Raw genomic sequence first — 21,517 nt, 5'->3', positions numbered from 1 at the left:
GATAAAATTCATAAACAGAAAAGTGAACGTACACAACGAAGACATTCTAAAATGAAAAAAAAATTCGAAATGAAAGCTTTCAATTATAGTCATGTAGTTCAGTAGTTGTGGTAAAGTATATATTAAAATATATACACAAAGGAAATGATCAAGCAATTTATTCAATAGAAAATAAAAATAATAATGAAATTAATAAATATCAATCAGGAAGATATGTAAGTAGAAATGAGGCAGTTTGGCGGATACTAGGTTTTAAAATACATGATCGATATCCAAATATTCAACATTTACATGTTCATCTCGAAAATGGTCAACGTGTTTATTTTTCAAATCAAAATATAGAAGAAAAAGTTGAAACCACCAAGTGATAACGAGTCTTTGAATATATTTTTATATTATACTAAGTGGTAAAAATACATTAAAAATTCGAAAAAACTGTGCAATTGTATTTGTCTAGGAATTTTTGACTTTTTTATTTTCAATAGCTCTATCGATATGAGATTAATATATTAATAACCATAACCGTAACCAGCCCCAACGGTATTAATATTTGAAACTTACCTGTATATATTTTATTATACAATATAATATTTGTATGTATTCTAAACAGTGTCCCATTTTAATTTATCAATGCATTTATTTTAAAAAATAAAGCTTAAATTAAAAAATGTTTCAAGTAAAAGTTGTAGGGTTTGGAGGGGGACATAGAAAAAAAAAAAATTCGAAAAATCCAAAATGGCGGAGTTTCCGGTATAAACATAGTTTTTTTGAATGAATACAACAATTATTTTTTTCACCGTTACGTTTTTTACATCAAAACTAACACTTTTTATTTGAAAAATTTTTCGATAAAATCACTTTTTTTTTCGGCCCAATTTTATTTGTTCATGGATTTTCCTGAAAAAATATGGCTCTAATTAAAAAATAATATTGAGAAAAAATGTAGCGCTCAAGAATTTTCGTTTTTTTTTCGTGTTTGTCTTTTTAAACGCTACAACTTTGTATATTATATTATATTTGTATACTTTATACATGTACACATATGAAATGTTTTTTTCGTTTAATTATTTGTGTTTCTGTTGCTAAGAAGAAAAATAACGATAATAAAAAAAAAAAAAGAATAAAACATATTGAGATAAGCATTACCCGGCAACGCCGGGTCCGGCCTACTAGTCTACAATATAATTTATTGAAAAAAAATATAAAACTTTAATAAACAGTACTGAAATTTTTATATGACAACTTTAAATACAAAACAATATAATTTTAATTTTAATATTCAAAGCAACAGCTCTTAATAAACAGTATTGAAATTTTTATACAACTACAAATATAAAACAATATAATTTTGAATAATAATAATTTTAAAGTCATTTCGTCAATCTATAAAAAATAATTATAAAAAAATTAAAAATATAGAAATATATAAATCTATAATTAAATAATCAAATACTCATCAAATATATATATTTATAATAATAATATATTCACATTCAAAATTATGTACACACTTGTGTACACAAATTTATACACTTATTACACAAATGATAATTATTATTAATTGTTGTTGATTATTATTAATAAATTTATATATTTTATTGTTACATTAATTACACGAAATCACAATAAAAGATGTCTGCAGTCCAATTCAGAGGGCAAATTTTTTACAATTTAAGGCGTTTTTTTGCCGGTGTTGGCGCTTGTCAAATTTTTTTTATATAAATTTCACATATAAAAGCTCTACAAGCGCCGCCAGTGGAGGAAAAAAGCCCTAAATTGTAATGCCCTGTGAATTGGACTGCTGACTATGACAATATAAATGTATAGTGTCTGTGGGGAGAAAGTCGTCGTCGGCTAAGAGTCCGTAAATACTAAGTCAGGTAGGGTGACAGTCCGTCGGTACAATGTCAATGGGGAAACAGTCGTGGGAAGAAAGTCCGTAGGAATTACGTCTCGGTACCCATTTTACAACAGATAAACACATCATTGCAAATGAGTTCTCGCGTGAATTTGAAAAGATTTATAATCCTTCAGACAGTAATTTTTATTCTAATATATAAGATTTAATATATTCTTCTCACTGTAAACGTGATAACACTATCTCCATTGATAAGATTGATATTGCACGAGTAATTCTAAAACTAGAGAACAAGGACAGATTGGGTATGGATAATATCCCTGCCACGTTAATTAAATTATACCCGGATGCTTTTATCTATCCGTTGCATGTCATATTCAATAATTCCATCAAACAAGGTACATACCCTGACAAATTTAAAATGACAAGAGTATGTCTAGTCTATAAAAAAGGTGACAAAAATTTAATTGCCAATTACGGACAAATATCAATACTTCCAGCTTTCTCAAAAGTATTCGAACTTTGTATTTATAACATAATTTTCTCATATTTTGCACCTATTGACGGCTAACGTGAACGCGTGCTGGCTTGATGAGTTCCCCTCAAACTCTTTTCTGATGCATGTTGACTGATATTGTTTTCTTCTTTTATTACTCTCTCCTTTTAATTTTCTGACAGCAACCATTGACTTCAATGCAATATTGCGGCGTTGCCATTTATGGCACAATAAAATCCTCAGGCCTCAAAAATTTGCGACTCCCTGTGAACTGCACTCCATTGATTTATTTTAGGATTTAGGAAGATAAGGATCAGGATTGTTAGCCTTTAATTTTTTCTATATTCTTTTATTTAAAAAAAAATTCAATGTGAGATCAAAAATAAAAAAAAATTATTATTAAATTTATAAATAGTACATTGCTTTACTAGAGTGTAAGGCTGATGATACTCGCACGATTTTGAGGCAACGCTGTGCATGTGACGAGCAAAGCCTCAATATCGTAAGAGTCATCAGCATTATACCCGTGTAAAGCATACTATTTTTTGCCATAAGTACTTGGAAGAGACTACAAAATAATTAGACCATTTGATATTAATTACGATCAAGAAATACGTGGGGCCGTAATGCGGGTCCAGGGCGAGCAGCCCTGGCGGGTTCGAAGGGCGGAGCCCTCGTGGGGGGTCTGGGGAGGGGGGGTGAAACGCCCCCAGAATTAAAAAAAAAAAAATTAATATGATTAAAAAAAAAAAAAAAATCAATATGATGAAAAAAAAAAAAAAAATTAATACGATTTAAATGAACAAAATTAATATGATTTAAATAAACAAAATTAATATAATTTAAATAAACAAAATTAATATGATTCAAATAAACAAAATTAATATGATCACAAAAAATAAAATTAACATGAATACAAAAAATAAAATTGATATTAATAAATAACAATATTGCTTTAAATAAATAAGAATAACAAATAAATCAGATGGCCTCAATAAAAAAAAAAAATAATAGTATCCTACATTTATAAAATATCTATCTATTTTGATATATCTCAACAATTTATTAAATGTTTTTGTTTTTTTTTTTTTTTAAATTCCATGTATGCTTTTTTATATATATAAACTCTTTTGATTTTTTTTGGCATTAGTTTCACTGTCACATATATGACATTATCACTCATTAAAACAGTTTTTGCAATTTTATTTAATTTTTTTTGTTAATATGATATATTTTAATTATTAATTTTTGTTGAAATAAGATTGTATTTTGTTGTTAAACTGTCTCAAGCTGTCACTTATATTTAGACAGAATGTATACAAAGCCATGGTTATGTTTAGTTATGTTCAGCATGTTTAGTCGTCAGAGGGCTGCACCAGTTCATAAAAAAAAAAATAAATATCACACCGTCATACAATGTTTAGTTGTGTTGGTGGTTTCCCATTAAAAATAAAAAAAATAATGTGTAGTTTTTCATTTTACGCATTATTTCAGTCAAAACAATGTGTAAAATGAAAAACTACACATTATTTTTACTAATGTGTATATTGAAAACTTTACACATGAAAATACGGGTGTAATGTAGTCTTTTTTAAGTACGAATGCCAAAAAATAGTATTCGATTTTGATTCATTTTATTTTTATCATTATTAAAAAGATTTTATTATTAAAAAAAATTGAGTATATATTTTTGTTTTTGATTTTAGTATTTCCCAATAAATAAAATAGTATATTTCGTTACAAGTGCCCACTCAGAGAGTGTGCTCTCAACGAATTTAGAGGGGCAAGCACGAGCCTTGGCGAGTGTTTCCCCTCCAAATGAGTTGTGAGCGGGCTCTCTGATTGGGCACATGTAACGAACCATATTTTATGTTACTAGGGACAGTGGTAATAATGTAAGAATTTCTAAAAAGCGCACTACCCCTCTTGCGCTTTGGAAATTCACACATTATTCCCACTGCCCTTGTAACATAAAACTATTTTATATGTGTGTATGTATCTATTTCAATGTATTATTTGTGTATTTGTTTTTGTGTATGTATAAAAAAAAATATCAATTCATATATATATATTAGGGTGTTTTTTTTTTTTTCGATATTTTTTTTTCTCTTCACCCATCTTTATACAAGTTCATACAACTCTAAATCATGCCCAGAAAAAATTTGAACTCAATTGAAAAATATTTAGAGGTGGTTCAGGAGTCATTTGTTTTTTCCATTTGATTAACATGGGGTTAATACACTTCATTCACTATTTTGATCATGGAGGCTTTAATTTTCGACCGTTCAAGTTCACGTTAGTCTTTGATAGAGTATTAAATTCTATAGCATATAATATTCATAGTTTTGATCATTTACAATTAAAAAAAATAGTGAAATAATGCTTCAAAAAGGTAGTATTTACAATTTTTCTGAAAAACAAAATTGTAAATGATCAAAACTATGAATATTATATGCTATAAAATTCAATACTCTATAAAATAAGACCAACGCGAACTTGAACGGTCAAAAATTAAAGCCTCCATGATCAAAATGGTGAATGAAGTGTATTAAACCCATGTTAATCAAATGGAAAAAACAAATGACCCCTGAACCACCTCTAAATATTTTTCAATTGAGTTCAAATTTTTTCTGGGCATGATTTAGAGCTGTATAAACTTGTATGAAGATGGGTGAAGAGAAAAAAAAATATCGAAAAAAAAAAAACACCCTAATATATATGTATAAAATTTTATTTTCAATTTTATTAGGAATATTTATCCCGACAATTAGTAATTTCTTTGTTTTTCAATTTTTTCGTTAATTGTTTTTCTTTTATTTAATTTATATATTTTTTTTTTATCTATATTTTTTTTGTGTAACGATTTTCAGCAATTTTTCCTTCAACAAATTTTTTACCAGGATTATAATATTCTGGGTTCGATTTTAATCTCGCCCTATCTGGTCTAGGGAATATCCGAATTCAGTGCCGTGGCCCCCGCGGTGAGGGACGTGACTTATCGTCCATACTGGTCTCCATGACCGTCCGTTGTCATTTTTATTTTTTGACTAGTTTCGTCTAGTTTTGCCATGTTGAAAACAATGGACTTAGAAAAAAAAATTAAATTTTATAAAAAAAACTAAGTACCTTAAAAAAAAAAAATTTAGATATCTGGATTATTTTACTTAGCTAGATTTTTCACTTAGCTGTAATTGTAGCCACACAATCATTATCTGCATTATTTTACTTAGCAAGATTATTTACTTAGCTTCCATTATAGCCAAACAATCGATATCTACATTATTTTAATTACAGCTAAGTGAAAAATCTAGCTAAGTAATTAGCTTGATTTTTCACTTAGCTGTAATTGTAACCACACAATCAATATCTACATTATTTCACTTAGCTAGATTTTTCACTTAGCTAGATTTTTTACTTAGCTGTAATTGTAGCCACACATTTTTCATTTAGCTAGATTTTTTACTTAGCTTCAATTATAGCCACACAATCAATATCTATATTATTTTACTTAGCTATATTTTTTACTAGCTGTAATTGTAGCCACACAACCAATATCTACATTATTTTACTTAGCTAGATTTTTTACTTAGCTGTAATTGTAGCCACACAATCAATATCTACATTATTTTATTTAGCTAGATTTTTTACTTAGCTGTAATTGTAGCCACATAATCAATATCTACATTATTTTACTTAGCTAGATTTTTCACTTAGCTAGATTTTTTACTTAGCTTCAATTATAGCCACACAATCAATATCTATATTATTTTACTTAGCTAGATTTTTTACTTAGCTGTAATTGTAGCCGAACAATCAATATCTACATTATTTTACTTAGCTAGATTTTTCACTCAGGTAGATTTTTTACTTAGCTGTAATTGTAGCCACACATCAATATCTACATTATTTTAGATTTTTTACTTTGCTACATCTAAGGCTAAGCTGAGTTCCTTTTTTTTTTTCTAAGTACATTATTTTCAACATGGCAAAACTAGACGAAACTAGTCAAAAAATGAAAATGACAACGGACGGTCATGGAGACCGGTATGGACGATAAGTCACGTCCCTCGCTACGGGTGCCACGGCACTGAACTCGGGTGCGTCCCTGGTCTACGTTCCCCCTTAAATTTTTCTACAATATTAATTTTTGATTTACCTTTGTCAATTACTTTATTTTTAAACTTCTTTGTATCCGACTTTAATTTTTTATCATATGTTTTCATTAGGTCATCTCGGGATGATTTCACTCTAATATCTAATATCTAATTTCTTCGGACTCATATTATTTTTCATTTTATTCTTTTTATTATTTTCATTAATTTTATTTAAATCAATTTCGTTCAACACATCATCGGTTATTCCATACGGTTTATGAACTTTAATTATATTTATTACACGTTCAATATTATTATCAACATCTTTGCAATTTATTTCTTTATTATTAACTTCAAAATTATTTTTATCATTATTAGAACCTTTTTTATCAACGTATTCATTATTAACATTTTTCTCGATTTTATTCGCGTGTACGCATATATTTTTATTATTTTCGACAGTTACTTCGTCATTTATTTCATTGTTACTTAAAATACTATATTCTTGGTTTCTTAAACATCTAGTTTCTTTATTCTTCAACTCAATATCTTCATTAAAATTATCATCAATAAAATCTTTGTCATTATCAGACTCATTATTATTTTCATTATTTAAATCATCATCATTTTTATTATCACTTAAATTATACATTTCGTTGTCAATATTTTTTCTAGTTTTCTCGAGTATTTTTCCCGTATCGTCTAGAATTTTTTTATTAAACAAAAACATTTTGTCATTATCGCGGAAAATCTTTGTTTGATTACGTTTATTATTAGTTTCTTCAATAAATTTAATTCTTTCGTTAACTCCTTTTGCAATAGTAATATTTATACTTCGCGTAGCAATATTTAAATCTTTATTTTCATTCATTTTATTTTTATTATTATTATTCGATGAGTCTTCCGATACAGATATTTCATCTAAAAAATTTACTCTTTTTATTTCATTAAAATTATCATTTTTATTTTCTTTTCTATCAAGTTTAGAATTAAAGTTTAATTTTTGATGTGTAAACACCTTTAGGCGCGGGTGACAGTAGGAGTGAAATGAAAAAACCAAAAAAAGAGCGTCATATCCTGTGACGGATGTTAGCCTGACTCCATTACTATAATAAGCGCAATGGTAGATTATGTATAGTATAATAGGTTATCCAGCGGTCGGTAACTGTTACCATAAGGCAATTTTGAATATTAATGAATTAGGAGATATCTGACATATGTCATTTATAAGTGAAAAAAATTTCTCCTATTTGGACAGACATAATAAAAATTGTTTTAAAATTTACTTTTCGTTTTTTTTTTTGTAAATTTTTAAACATAACATTTTGTTTTTTGTTTCAATTCAACTATAAAACACATACTTATTACCTTCAAAAATCTAAAAATGACATTGTATACAAATTCTAACAGGTATAACTGAAATTTATTTACAATTTACTTTTTTTTGTAAATAGACAATAAAATTTTTTTTTTTTTTCATAAACATTAGTCAGTTGAACGTTTCAGCTGCATATATTACTTCTTATCGATATTTTATCGATATTTTTTTTAAAATGTATACAATTTTTTTTTTTTTTAAAAAAAAGTCGAAATTTTTGTTTATTTAAAAAAAAAAACTGCTAATTATTGATTGTCGCGTATTGTTAAGCACGAATATATATTTTTTTTTCGAAAATAATGAATATATCCAAGTTTATTTTACTTGGTCTCTAGGTTTTTTACTTAGCTATATTTTTTACTTAGCTATATTTATAGCCAAACACAATACCTACATAATTTTACCAGCTATATCTTTTACTTAGCTTTATTTCGGCCCATCCCCGTTTTTTTGAGCTTGATGTTCAAGAAATTTTCTCTGAGCATTTTGTAATGCAAAACAATTATTCATATCATGCTTCGGTTTTTGGCAAAAACTACAAACTGAATTATTATTCGTTAGATTTTTTGAGCATTCAAATTATTATCTTGACTTGAAACAACTGGTTCATTTTGTCAGTAATTTCTATAATTGTTATTAAAATTATTGTTATTATTTCTTGGAAAATTATTGTTATTATTTCTTGGAAAATTATTATTATATCTTTGACTTGAAAAATTACGTAAAAAATTATTATTTGGTATCGAGACAGTTTCCGACGGTTTCTCAACTTTATTTGCTTGCACGATTTTAACTTCTTTTGATCTTCTAAGCTTTAAACTGTCAACATGTTCATTATAAATTTTTTTTAGTAGTTTCCACACTTTCAAAAAATCTGTTGTATCCAAATTCTTACATTCGACTCTCAAACATACTTCAGGCAATAACCTTTTAATAAATTGACGTATAGTTTTTTCCTCAATTTTAGATTTACTCATTGTTCCAAAACCATCATTATCACCCTCATTGCAATCAATTAAATCATTATATAATTTCAACACTCTACTTCCATACTCATCAACATTCTCATTATCATTCATTAATACAATAGATAGCTCATTCCAGAGTGACTCAAAGCTTTTTCCCGTGTATGTAACTGTACCGAGCAATCTTTCTAGCTCATCAAGAGATGAAAATTCTGATAGCAATTAGACTGATTTTAGGATCTGTAATTTTATTTTTGATTGAAAGCATAAAAGCTTTTGTCCATTGTGGATCCAAAAGTTCCAAAGCTGACCGGCAACTACTAATAAATCCGCAAATAGAATTTGTTTTACCGTCATATTTAGGAATTACGTCAAGAGCATCTCGTAAAGAAAATTTACCGACGGTAATTATCTCGACTGGCTCTACTGTTTTTACTTCTGAATTTTTCTGATTAATTAAAGAATATAATGTCTATTTAATTGTGAATTTGGACGTTCATTTTTTAAAGTAGAATTTACATGATCATTATTAATAAAATCTGGAATAAAATTGTCTTTACTTTGTTGATTAAAAATTTTCATAGAGGAAATAACATTGCGATTGACTTGAGATTCTTTTTTCAAGTCTTCGTTTTCACGTTGCAGCTGATTCATTGTCTCACTCAAAACATTCTCTCTCTCACTTGACATGTAAAAATTATATGATTCACGGTCACTCTGCAATCTCTCAAGTTACTGACGACACTCATTCTTTTCCTCACTCAAGGTACTATATCTATCGCTTAAAATTTTATTTTCCTGAATCAATTCAATCACTCTCTTTTTTTCACCACACCATTTTTTTGTTAAATTTAAATTTTCATTATACAAAATATCATTATTAGAAATTAAACGATCAAACGCGACATTCAATTTACCAGTAATATTCACCATTTGATCTCCACATTCTACATGTTGTTTTGATTTTTCAATAGTTTCTTTAGTATTTGCATATTCGATCCCATCAATATTTTTTTCTAAATCGACCTCCCCGAGGGTAGGAATAATTTGAACAAAATCATTTGCACATATTTGTAATTCAGTAATTAACGTTTTTATTTTTTCCGCATCTACTTTTCTCCCCAGCATTGCTTCAGCGCACACTGTGAAAAATTTCTTCTGAATTTTAGAAGAAAACTTCTTGGCAAAAAATAGTTTGAAATAAAAAAAAAATTATTTATTTTAAATAAAAAATGGTTTGTTTAGAGATACAAAAAATTCTTGTTTTAAATAATAAATTGTTTATAATATTCAGATAGAGTCTTGTTAAAAACGATAAGTGGTTTGCGTCAAGAAGAAAAACTTCTAAACGCAATCCCCACTACTCCTTGACAGAAGCACTATTATGATTATTATATTCCATAAGTTTCTCGTTTCAAACGGCAGGGGGATTTTTTCAAGCCGAAAACTTCTAAAGTTATGCCACATGACGTTTGACGTAAACGTTCTTGCCAAAAAAGACAATTGTCATTTGTTTAAAACGATATACTGTTTGTTTCAAATGACAGATGACTCAATAAAAACAATAAAAGTAATGAATTAAGAAAAATTAAATTTTGTTATAAATAAAAAGGGTTTTTGAAGGAATCAATGTTTGGTTTGATGGTGTTTTCTTTTAATCAAACTAATATTCTGTTGGAAATGTGAAAAAAAAAAAAATTAAAAATTTAATTTTTTTTTATGTTGAATTATTTATATTGTTATTAAGTTTATCCAACTGTAAGATTGAATTTTTTTTTTTTTTTTTTTCCTAAACTAAACTACCTAAACGGGGATCGAACCGAGATCCTTTGGGGCGGGAGGCGAGCGCGTTATCCGATTGACCGCGAGATCGAATGTAAAATACAAATTTTAATTCTGTCACATAGAGAATTTTGAAATTGCCGGAAATAATAATAATTTTTTTTTTGAATAACAATTCAATTAATTAATTCCAAATTGATTGGTTATATGTAGTTAAAAAATTATTGTATTTAATTTAATTTTTGTGTTTTCATTATTTTTTTTTTTTTTATATCAACTTTTTTTCTTTTCAACCTAAAACTAAATTAAATCATCTTTAATATTGAATAATAATTATATACAATAATTTTTTGACTATAATTAATCAATTTGGAATTAATTAATTAAGTTATTATTCAAAAAAAAAAATTATTATTCTCGGCAATTGAGGGTCCGGCCGCAACAATATGAGCATATAGGCGTCCGCGAGAGAAGAAGCTGACGATCACACATATATCGCCCTTACGGCAGCTCGCGGATTGTTGTTAAATTAATAACTCAGTAAATAATTAATAAAAATATCTAAAAATTCGTACGAAACTTCTTGATATACTGCTCGACAATATCGCTACTGACGAGTTACTCAATTTTTAAATTTCTCTGACTCTTTTTCCATTCAAAGTAAATTCAAAATACAATAATTTTTTAACTACATATAACCAATCAATTTGGAATTAATTAATTGAATTGTTATTCAAAAAAAAAATTATTATTATTTCCGGCAATTTCAAAATTCTCTATGTGACAGAATTAAAATTTGTATTTTACATTCGATCTCGCGGTCAATCGGATAACGCGCTCGCCTCCCGCCCCAAAGGATCTCGGTTCGATCCCTGTTTAGGTAGTTTAGTTTAGGAAAAAAAAAAAAAAAAAAAATTCAATCTTACAGTTGGATAAAGTTCATAACAATATAAATAATTCAACATAAAAAAAAAATTAAATTTTTAATTTTTTTTTTTTTTACATTTCCAACAGAATATTAGTTTGATTAAAAGAAAACACCGTTTGTATCAAACCAAACATTGATTCCATCAAAAACCCTTTTTGTTTATAACAAAATTTAATTTTTCTTAATTCATTACTTTTATTGTTTTTATTGAGTCATCTGTCATTTGAAACAAACAGTATATCGTTTTAAACAAATGACAATTGTCTTTTTACAAACAGCCAACGTTTACGTCAAACGTCATGTGGCATAACTTTAGAAGTTTTCGGCTTGAAAAAATCCCCCTGCCGTTTGAAACGAGAAACTTATGGAATATAATAATCATAATAGTGCTTCTGTCAAGGAGTAGTGGGGATTGCGTTTAGAAGTTTTTCTTCTTGACGCAAACCACTTATCGTTTTTAACAAGACTCTATCTGAATATTATAAACAATTTGTTATTTAAAACAAGAATTTTTTGTATCTCTAAACAAACCATTTTTTATTTAAAATAAATAATTTTTTTTTTATTTCAAACCATTTTTTGCCAAGAAGTTTTCTTCTAAAATTAAGAACAATTCCATTTATTTATAACCAAAAATTTTCACAGTGCATAGGTCTATCTCTTCATAAATAGGAGAGATCGGCGAATTCGCCCTTGACCTGGTTGATGACATTTTCGCTAAGTATTACTGCCGACGGACAAAAGTATTGGTACAAAAATTTTGAATTCAATAAAATAATCTTTTTGTAAAATAATTATATAACTTCAATACAATAAAATATATATTTTCAAATTCATTTGTTCATGTAAAAATCAAAATATAAAAGATTCATTTTTATAAAAATGAATATAAGATCATAAAATTTATTTGTGACTCCCGCGACGGAATATAAAATTAAATAAATTCATGGATATATATATATGAATATTTGTGTACTTTGTGTTTGTGTAATGAACTAAAAATATTTTTCTAGCTCAACAAAAAAATTTATATAACACTTTGTTTAAAAAATCTACCCGACACATTACGAATATCCCACTTCTGACACCAATTTTGTTACGTACCAAGTTGAAAAATTAAAAATTAAACTATGAAATAACAAAAAAAAGAAAGAATATGTAAAACCAAAATTGAATAGGCAAATAATCATAGAATAATTAAAATAAATCAACTTGGTATTTCACGTTAATATTAAAAAATCCTTTTATTTTGTTATTCCCTACAGGGTAACGGATTAGGAGGGAATGTGTATAAATGTAGATCTACCTTTGTTGTAAGAATAATCTGAAACAATTGTTGTTGGGAGCGTGTCAATCTGCACTGAGAAAAATTTTAACTAAAAATTACAAACGTATAAGAAAAAATATAGTCAAGTCCCCCAAGGTGCACCCTAAGTATTCCGTAGGATTTTTTATTTTTTTTTTTGTTGTTTGTTTTTTCATTTTGTTGTAAAATAAATGACTATCTTTTTTGTTTTGTTTAATTTTCTAGTGTTGTTTATTTCTGTTTAATAAAAAAAAAATAAACGACCGAAAAATTTCAAAAAAATAACGTAAAGTCTACAGATGAAGCGTCATCGATTGAAACATTGCCGGAATCGATCTGTCAATATTTGAAATCGGGCCCTATCGAAAAATGGAAATATTAAATCTAATAAGGCCCAAAAATTGAAAATAAATATGATAATTGCTTTTGGGAAAAAAAAAAACATAAATTTCATTTAACATCAACTAATTCGATTCGGCAGTTCAAAAAATATCTTGCAAAAACAAATTCTGACACTACATTTTGTTTAAAAATCAATATTACAGTTGCTGAAGAAACTATGCCTTCCCTTCGGGGGGAATTTTAATTTCAATTTTTAGTCTATTGAAAATTGAGGTAATGAATAAAAATGATTCGTGAATAGAAATATGTATTTTTTATTGTTATAATGCGTAAAGTTTATTTAATTTTCGTTCATTTTGCTTGTTTCTTCTAATGGGTCATCTTCATTTCCGGAATCGCTTTCTTCTACCTTTTTAAATTCTTTGTTTTTATTTATTTTGTTGTACCATGATTTTACTCTGTGAATGTTTAGAATCTATTTATAAATTTCCATATTATATTTTATTTCTTCTACTTTACTTTTTTCCCTCTGTTGAATTAAAATTTAGTGTTTTTGTCGTTGTCAAAGTCGTTGTTAAGTTTTTAATCTTTTTATATTCATTTATTTTCAATTCTTTCAGCGTATCACGTCACCCTTTTTTCCCTCAAAACTTTCTGCCTCTTCATTCCACATATTTAATTCAATCTGAAATATATATTTTTTATTTTGGTCATCTTTTATTCTTTTTTTTTTTTAAATAAATATTTTCAGGGAAGGGAGGGTGAAGGGGTAGGAGGAGAGTGGGGAGGGAAAGGGGGGGGAGTAATTTATATGTTCCCGTATTTATCGTGTTTTTCTTTATGTTTAGTGATTTTTCCTTTTAAAATTTCTCATATTTATCGTATTTTTCTTTATATTTAGTGATCTTCCCATGAAATTTTCGTATATTTTCTTTTATATTTACTGATATTTATGTGATTTTTTCCAATATTTATCGTATTTTTATGTATTTTCCTTTATATTTACTGGTATTTACTAGATATTTTCCCATTTTTATCGTATTTTTCTTTATATTCAATGATTTTTTCTTTAAAATTTCTCATAAATAATTTATATGTTCCCATATTTATCGTGTTTTTCTTTATATTCAGTGATTTTTAAAAACGTAAAAGTTCAATTGATTTTATTTAATTCTTATCTGATGTAATTAATTTAATTTTGATTTAATTTTAATGATTTGAATAGAACGAAAGTTGTCGCAAGAGTGAAGCTCCTTAAAAAACTTTAAAAAAATTCTAAGTCCCTTAATTTACTTTTATTTGACTTGGCAAAACTAGCCAAAACTGAGAGAGCTAAAACTGAAAACAGAAGAGCCGTAGAATGGCATAAACCGTGACCCTCTCCACGGGAGGGGCCCCAGCAGGTTCAATCTGAATTTACCTACGTCCCATCTTTTCTTCGACTACTGCTTTTGGCAATTGCCGAGTTCGTTTTCACTTCCCCGAAATGACCGGATTAATTTTGGAGGGCGGGGCCTCATCCGAGTTCGTTCCCAAAAAAAAATCCGAGTTCGTTCCAATCGTTTCCCCTACCGTGTCCCCTCCACTTTGCCAGTTCGCTTTTTTCCGGAGACCGAATTCAACCGAGTCTACCCAGTGTAACACGACTTTTCAGTATTATTAAGATATTATTGATTAATATCAGATATTTATACTTCATTAATTGACTTATTAATTAAAATACCAATTTAATAATTAGTTTATTAATTAATTTATTAATTTTAATTGAGATTACTATTTAATATAAAGTTTGACTTTTATATATTGACATATATATCGAATTTATTTTCTATACGGTTATTTATTTTATAAGCAAAAAGTTACTAATTATGACTTATATTTGAAGAAAATAAATATAAATAATGAATAATTGATAAAAAAAAATATTATATTTATAACATACAATATGCATAGATGTATTTTGTATCAAAATATAGTATTTATTTTATTATATTATTATTTATTTTTGTTATTTCATCATTTATTATTGAATTTCTTATACTATATTATATATTGACCTTTATATTTACTCTATTTTACTCTACTACATATTTTAAGGAATATAAATGTACATATTAAATAATAAAAAATATTATATTTATGTATATCATATCAAAATATATAATATTTATAATATTAGATTATTATTTTTTATTTTATTCCATCTATTATTATTTATTTTTAAGCACTCAAAATAAATTATTTTATATTGACATTTATATTTTACTTTGACTTATATTTGAAAAAATATATTATATATATTAGGGTGGTCCTTAAAAAGGCTATGGTGGAATTTAATCACTCTCACCCCCTCATTTGGTTAGAAATATATAAAAAAAAATTCTCTCAAATTTTCAGAATTTTTACTCAACATTAACCCGTGCCGCAAAAGCTTTTTCTATTTTCGATTTCGGGATTTTTAGCAAGATTACGATATTCATAGAGACAAGATTTTATGAATAATATTAGAACGTCATTGCAAGCAAAAAATATTGGTCGCAACAGAACTTCGATATCTCGAATACTTTTCGAGGTATCGAAGAAACATGATATTAAATTTTTCTTTTCGTCATTTTTTTAGTAGATAAATAGTTTAGTAAAGAAAAAAATTTTGGAATCGATTTTACTAGTATTTTTTACGAGGAATATTGTGGTGCAAACAGAAATATCGTACCTTTCACAGTTTTCGAGATACTGAGCTTTGAAGGTAAAATATATCGAAATATATTACTAACTTTTCATTGATTTAATATTTTTAAATAATTATAAATTTTAAAAAAATCAATATTAATAATGATTCTAGTAAGATTTCTTACGGAGAAAAACAATAGTGATGATAAAAATTTATTATCTCTATCCATTTTCGAGACATCATTTATTTAGCCTTAATTATAGCTAAACATACAATATCTACATTATTTTACCCGCTACGTTCTTCTCTTTAGCTACATGTTTTCCTCACCTGGATTTTTCACTTAGCCGCTAGACCTTTTACTTAGTCTTAATTATAGCCAAACACACCCCTGGTAGAAATAATCTCTCCGGATTTTCTACGCGATTGAGACTTCCGGAGATATTATTCCAGAGTTTTTCCACCTTTTCTCCGGATTTTTTCAGACAAAATTTCTTTTTTATTTTTCGTAGGTAAACTCTTATTTCTAGTTTCTTTATTGATTTTTCCGATTTTTTGTGTTTGTTTTTAAAGCGAAAATTCCGGAAAAAATGCGGAGATATTATAGAAATAGTCTGGAGATTACTCCATAAATATCTCTGAAAGTCTCAATTACGTAGAAAACCCGGAGTAAGTCCGGAGAAATCATGAGAAATCCGGAGTAAATCTGGAGAGATTATTTTCACCAGGGACAAAATCTACGTTATTTTACCGGCATAATTGCTTCCTTAGCTTCATCTTTTCATCAGCTAAAGGCCGACTGGCAAGAATTTATGGTGGGGAAGCATAGCTCTCACTCACTCAATCTGGTGGGCTCTTATGAAAAGAAATGTGGAAGGGGAAACTTCACCATCATGATCTCTTGCAAGTTGGCTTTTACATTATTTCATTAAAAACGAAAGTTATATCCTTTTATTCAAGTTGTAATATAACTATGGAATCTAGTTTTTTCTAGTTACAACTCGTCATCTTATAAATATATCGATATTTTTAATTTTCAATAATCGATGTCTCGAAAATGGATAGAGATATTAAATTTTTATCATCACTATTGTTTTTCTCCGTAAGAAATCTTACTAGAATCATTATTAATATTGATTTTTTTTAAATTTATAATTATTTAAAAATATTAAATCAATGAAAAGTTAGTAATATATTTCGATATATTTTACCTTCAAAGCTCAGTATCTCGAAAACAGTTGAAGGTACGATATTTCTGTTTGAACCACAATATTCCTCGTAAAAAATACTAATAAAATCGATTCCAAAATTTTTTTCTTTACTAAACTATTTATCTACTAAAAAAATGACGAAAAGAAAAATTCAATATCATGTTTCTTCGATACCTCGAACAGTATTCGAGATATCGAAGTTCTGTTGCGACCAATATTTTTTGCTTGCAATGACGTTCTAATATTATTCATAAAATCTTGTCTCTATGAATATCGTAATCTTGCTAAAAATCCCGAAATCGAAAATAGAAAATAAGCTTTTGCGGCACGGGTTAATGTTGAGTAAAAATTCTGAAAATTTGAGAGAATTTTTTTTTATATATTTCTTTTTATCAAAAATGGTGGTTTTGAGGACGTTTTGAAATTACGTCGTTAATTCCGTTCATATTTGAGTATCGTTTGAGATTATCAGAAAGGTTCTATGAAATTTCTAAACCTCTACGTTCTGTGGACACAAAGAAAGCTTCAGTAGAACTCGTAACAAATATAATATCTTTTTATTATTCAAATTTTAGCATATGTCCTGAAAATAACCATTCCACAATTATAAAAATTGTATTTCACGGTGCTTTCGAGGACTTTCAACAATTATTTGATGAACAATTTTTTTTTTGTGTTTTCCGAAAAAACTTGTTGTTATGTCTTATAGATTACAGATATCCGTAAAGATTCTTAAAAACGAGTACACTATTCCTGCGTATTCCTGTGCATTTTCTATTTTTACAGAATGTCTTTAAAACTGCCAATAGCTGGAGATACGAAATCCGTAAAATGGTGGTTTTGGGGACATTTAGATGAAAGTAGAATCGAAAATTATTATCCAGTCGACTGCAATTTCAACGATGAATTTCATGAAAAGGGAAGAATCTTATTTAGAACTGCCAGAAAATTCATATCGAAATTCATAAATTTGACTGTTCCATCGAATTGAGGTTCAAAAAATTAAGTCCTCCAAACTGCCTCTGTGTGAAAAAAAAAAGGTAGTTATTGGTGGTTTCGGGGACATGCAATATTAAAACAGATATAATTATGTTAAATGTTATTATAAAGCATAGTGATATTTTCTTTATACTGAAAATTCACTGAGAACATGTTTGTAGTTTAAATTGAATCGTAAAAATGCATTTAGCGCAGTAATGTTGCTTTTTTTATCAAAAGTCCTTGAAACCTCCATTAGATCGAAAAATGATGTTCTTGGAATGGAGGTTTCAGGGACACACGAAAAAATTCTTATTTTGGTCAATAATTGAATTTTTTCATCGAATTATTACTATTTATAGTTTAAGATGGAATCAATTGAAGATAAATCGGTCGTAATACCTACTTCACATTTCAATTTATGAAAATTATACCTGGTAAAATAAAAAGTCCTCAAAACCACCATTGTATATATGAAGTAGTCCCCGAAACCACTACTGTATGTATATATACAATATACATTATATGTATATAAAACACATTTTTAAACATGCCTGCAATTTGCCGCCAATCTTAAGCCTGGAAAAAATGTAAAGAGAAATGTTAAGGGAGGGGGTATCCAAAACTAAAATAGGGGAAATCGCGATGGAAACGAACTCGGCTGCAATAGTACCGCCTCCGGAACGAACTCGGATTTTTTTTTGGCCTTAATCCGGCTTGGGAACGAACTCGGTACCAGCCCTGCTTTTCCTTGGACATTTTTATTTATTTAATAAAAAAAATAACATCCCAGGTAGGAAGTGACGACGGGCACAAGCCTGAGACAAGCCTGATTACCCGGCTCTCGGGCCTGAGACACAAGCCTGTGTCAAGTCTGGAATGTTCACGATGTATTTGCTGGTGTCGGATTAGTGTATCAGGCTTGACACGGGCTTGTGTTCCCAGGCTTGACACCGGCTTGCAAAAAAAATCATAAAAAAATATAAATAAACAATTATTATTAATTTATTAAGTTGACATCATTATTTTTGACGCAATAGAATTTGAATTAACGATAATTATATAAACGAAAATAAACGGCGTAACGGGGGATCGATCCTAGATCACTCACGTGGAACTCCAATGCTCTATCAAGTCAACCACCGGGGTATGAATGAAAGAGTCAGTCAAAATTTTTTATATGAATGAATTTATTCGAGAGTCAATTCACAGTCCTTGTAAAAGCAACTACTAATTCCTTAGCTACATCTTTTCCTCAGATACTTTTTTTCCTTGGACATTTTTATTTATTTAACGAGAAAACTTACATGTATTTTATTTTCGAATAAATAAAAATCCCAAGGAGGAATAGTATCTAAGGGAAAGATGGAGCTAAGGAATTACAGTTGCCCTAGAAATTATTTTTTTAGCAACATTAATTCCTTAGCTACTGCTTTTCCTTGGAAACTTTCTGTTATTAAATAAATAATATACATGTAAATATGTAATTTCATTTTTAAAAAATAAAAATTTCTATTATTATATTTATATATAATTATAAAATAATATACATTCATATTATTCATTTAATAACAAAACATATCCAAGGAAAAGCAGTAGCTAAGGAATTAATATTCCTAAAAAAACAATTTCTTTGGCAACTGTCATTTTTTAGCTTCATCTTTTCCTTAGCTACTCTTTTTCCTTGGGATTTTTATTTATTTAATGAAAAAAGTTACATGTATTTCATTTTCAAATAAATAAAAATCCCAAGGAAAAATCGAAGCTAATGAAAAGCTGGAGCTAAGGAATTACAGTTGCCAAAAAAATTATTTTTCAAGCAACATTAATTCCTTAGCTTCATCTTTCCCTTAGCTACTGCGTTTCCTTGGACATTTTTATTCATTCAATAAATAATATACATGTAATTTTATTTTAAAAAAATAAGAATGTCCAAGGAAAAGCAAAATTAAATAAGCCCTGCGAATCATTCTAGAATAAAAATGAAAACTTCTCAAAGAACATGTTAGTATTAGTTACTTAAATTGATTTTATCAATTGCACGAGAATTGCCAATATAGAGACAATTTTTTAAATTATAATTCTAAAAAAGGTTTATTTTAGAATTCTAATATATTTATTAGAATTAATATATATTCTAATATATCCTTCTAATTTTCGAAGTAAGATTGTCAATTTCTTTCATTGTATTTACAGGTTTAGTGACAGATGCTTTGTTGAAGAAATATTCTATACGATTTGTTGGTGTTGGAGCAGCAGTCCTGTTTTCAGTTCCGAACGTTCTCTCGGCGTTCGTTATCCATTTTTATGAATTAGCAACCATATGCTTTATTCAAGGCATTGGAGTAGGACTAATGAATACCATCTGTAATGCAAATTTCAATGCATATTTCGTCAAAAAAAGAACAAAAGTAATAAACCTTTGAAACAAAATGTTTTATTCATATACAACCTTTGTTAATTAATAAACTTTAATATTTTTTGAAATTAATTAGGTCATGAGTGCTACTCAAGTTATTATTGGCTTAGGTGGAATAATTTATCCCATTGCAATAGAAAAAATGATGACCGCTTATGGATTTCGAGGTAAATACTGTTTTATAATTCTAATTTTTGTTAATATAAGAACAACAAAACCACGCTATTTATATACACTTGTGCACAGATGTCTGCATATGTGCATATTAAAAAGAAAATATCTGATTACTTGTCAGTAATCAGTTAAGACTAACTGACATGGTCTTGGGCTGAAATTAAAATGGTGGTTGTATTTTTTTTTCTTTTTTCAACTAAAATACAAAAACAGTGCTATAACGAAAAACAGGATATTTGTAGACATAATGACTTTATTGAAATAGTGAAAAGTGTGAAATAGTACACACCAGCCTCAGGAGTGTATTCAGCTTCACCAGTGACATTAACAAGTACTACATTCAAGAAACCATGTCAACGTTACTAAGAATCTCCAAGGTCAACTTCCCCAAGGAGTTCAGCCACCTTCACAAGAAGCCAAAAAATAGAAATGTGATTTTAAATTAGAAAAGATCATATTTTTGATCACATTATGTGATTTATTTATTGATCACATTGATAGAATAATCACATAATGTGATCGAAAAAAATATAAAAGTATTTTAAATTGTGATCAAAAAATAAATCACATAATGTGATCAAAAATATAAATGTGATTTTAAATTATAAGTGATTATTTTGTCATAATTAGTGTGAGTGCTGTGTGTGTGAGTATGCAGCTGCACATTCATCCAGCAAATTTATGATTTAGCTCTATCTGGCGTTCGAATTTTGAATTAATTAAAACAACAAAAACATTTTAATCCATGACGCGTAAACACACACGTGGGTTCAGACGCCATAATGATGATAATTATCGACGCTCGATTCTCATTGGTCAACTTAAAACGCTAATAACTCGGGCACAAAGCGTCGTAGACCCAAAATTTAAAAACACGTACTATTTAAAATTTCACGTTCAATGTCGTGGTATACC

The 21,517-nt window shown here is 27.9% G+C and overlaps 1 protein-coding gene across 6 annotated transcripts in view; it reads left to right on the top strand.

The window, feature by feature from the left end:
- The window catches only part of LOC122859535, a 63,170-nt gene that overhangs the window by 13,811 nt on the left and 27,842 nt on the right, over positions 1-21,517 (top strand). For all 6 annotated transcript variants that reach the window (XM_044163181.1, XM_044163178.1, XM_044163176.1 and 3 more), the window contains exons 4-5: positions 20,206-20,420; positions 20,505-20,595. In XM_044163181.1, coding sequence (XP_044019116.1) covers positions 20,206-20,420; positions 20,505-20,595 — 306 coding nt within the window. The remainder of the gene's footprint in view (positions 1-20,205; positions 20,421-20,504; positions 20,596-21,517) is intronic.

This window comes from Aphidius gifuensis, linkage group LG6, assembly GCF_014905175.1.
Source record: "Aphidius gifuensis isolate YNYX2018 linkage group LG6, ASM1490517v1, whole genome shotgun sequence".
Classification (NCBI taxonomy): Eukaryota; Metazoa; Arthropoda; class Insecta; order Hymenoptera; family Braconidae; genus Aphidius; species Aphidius gifuensis.
The sequence above is the reverse complement of the archived record's forward strand: the minus strand, read 5'-3'. Positions and strand labels throughout refer to the sequence as shown.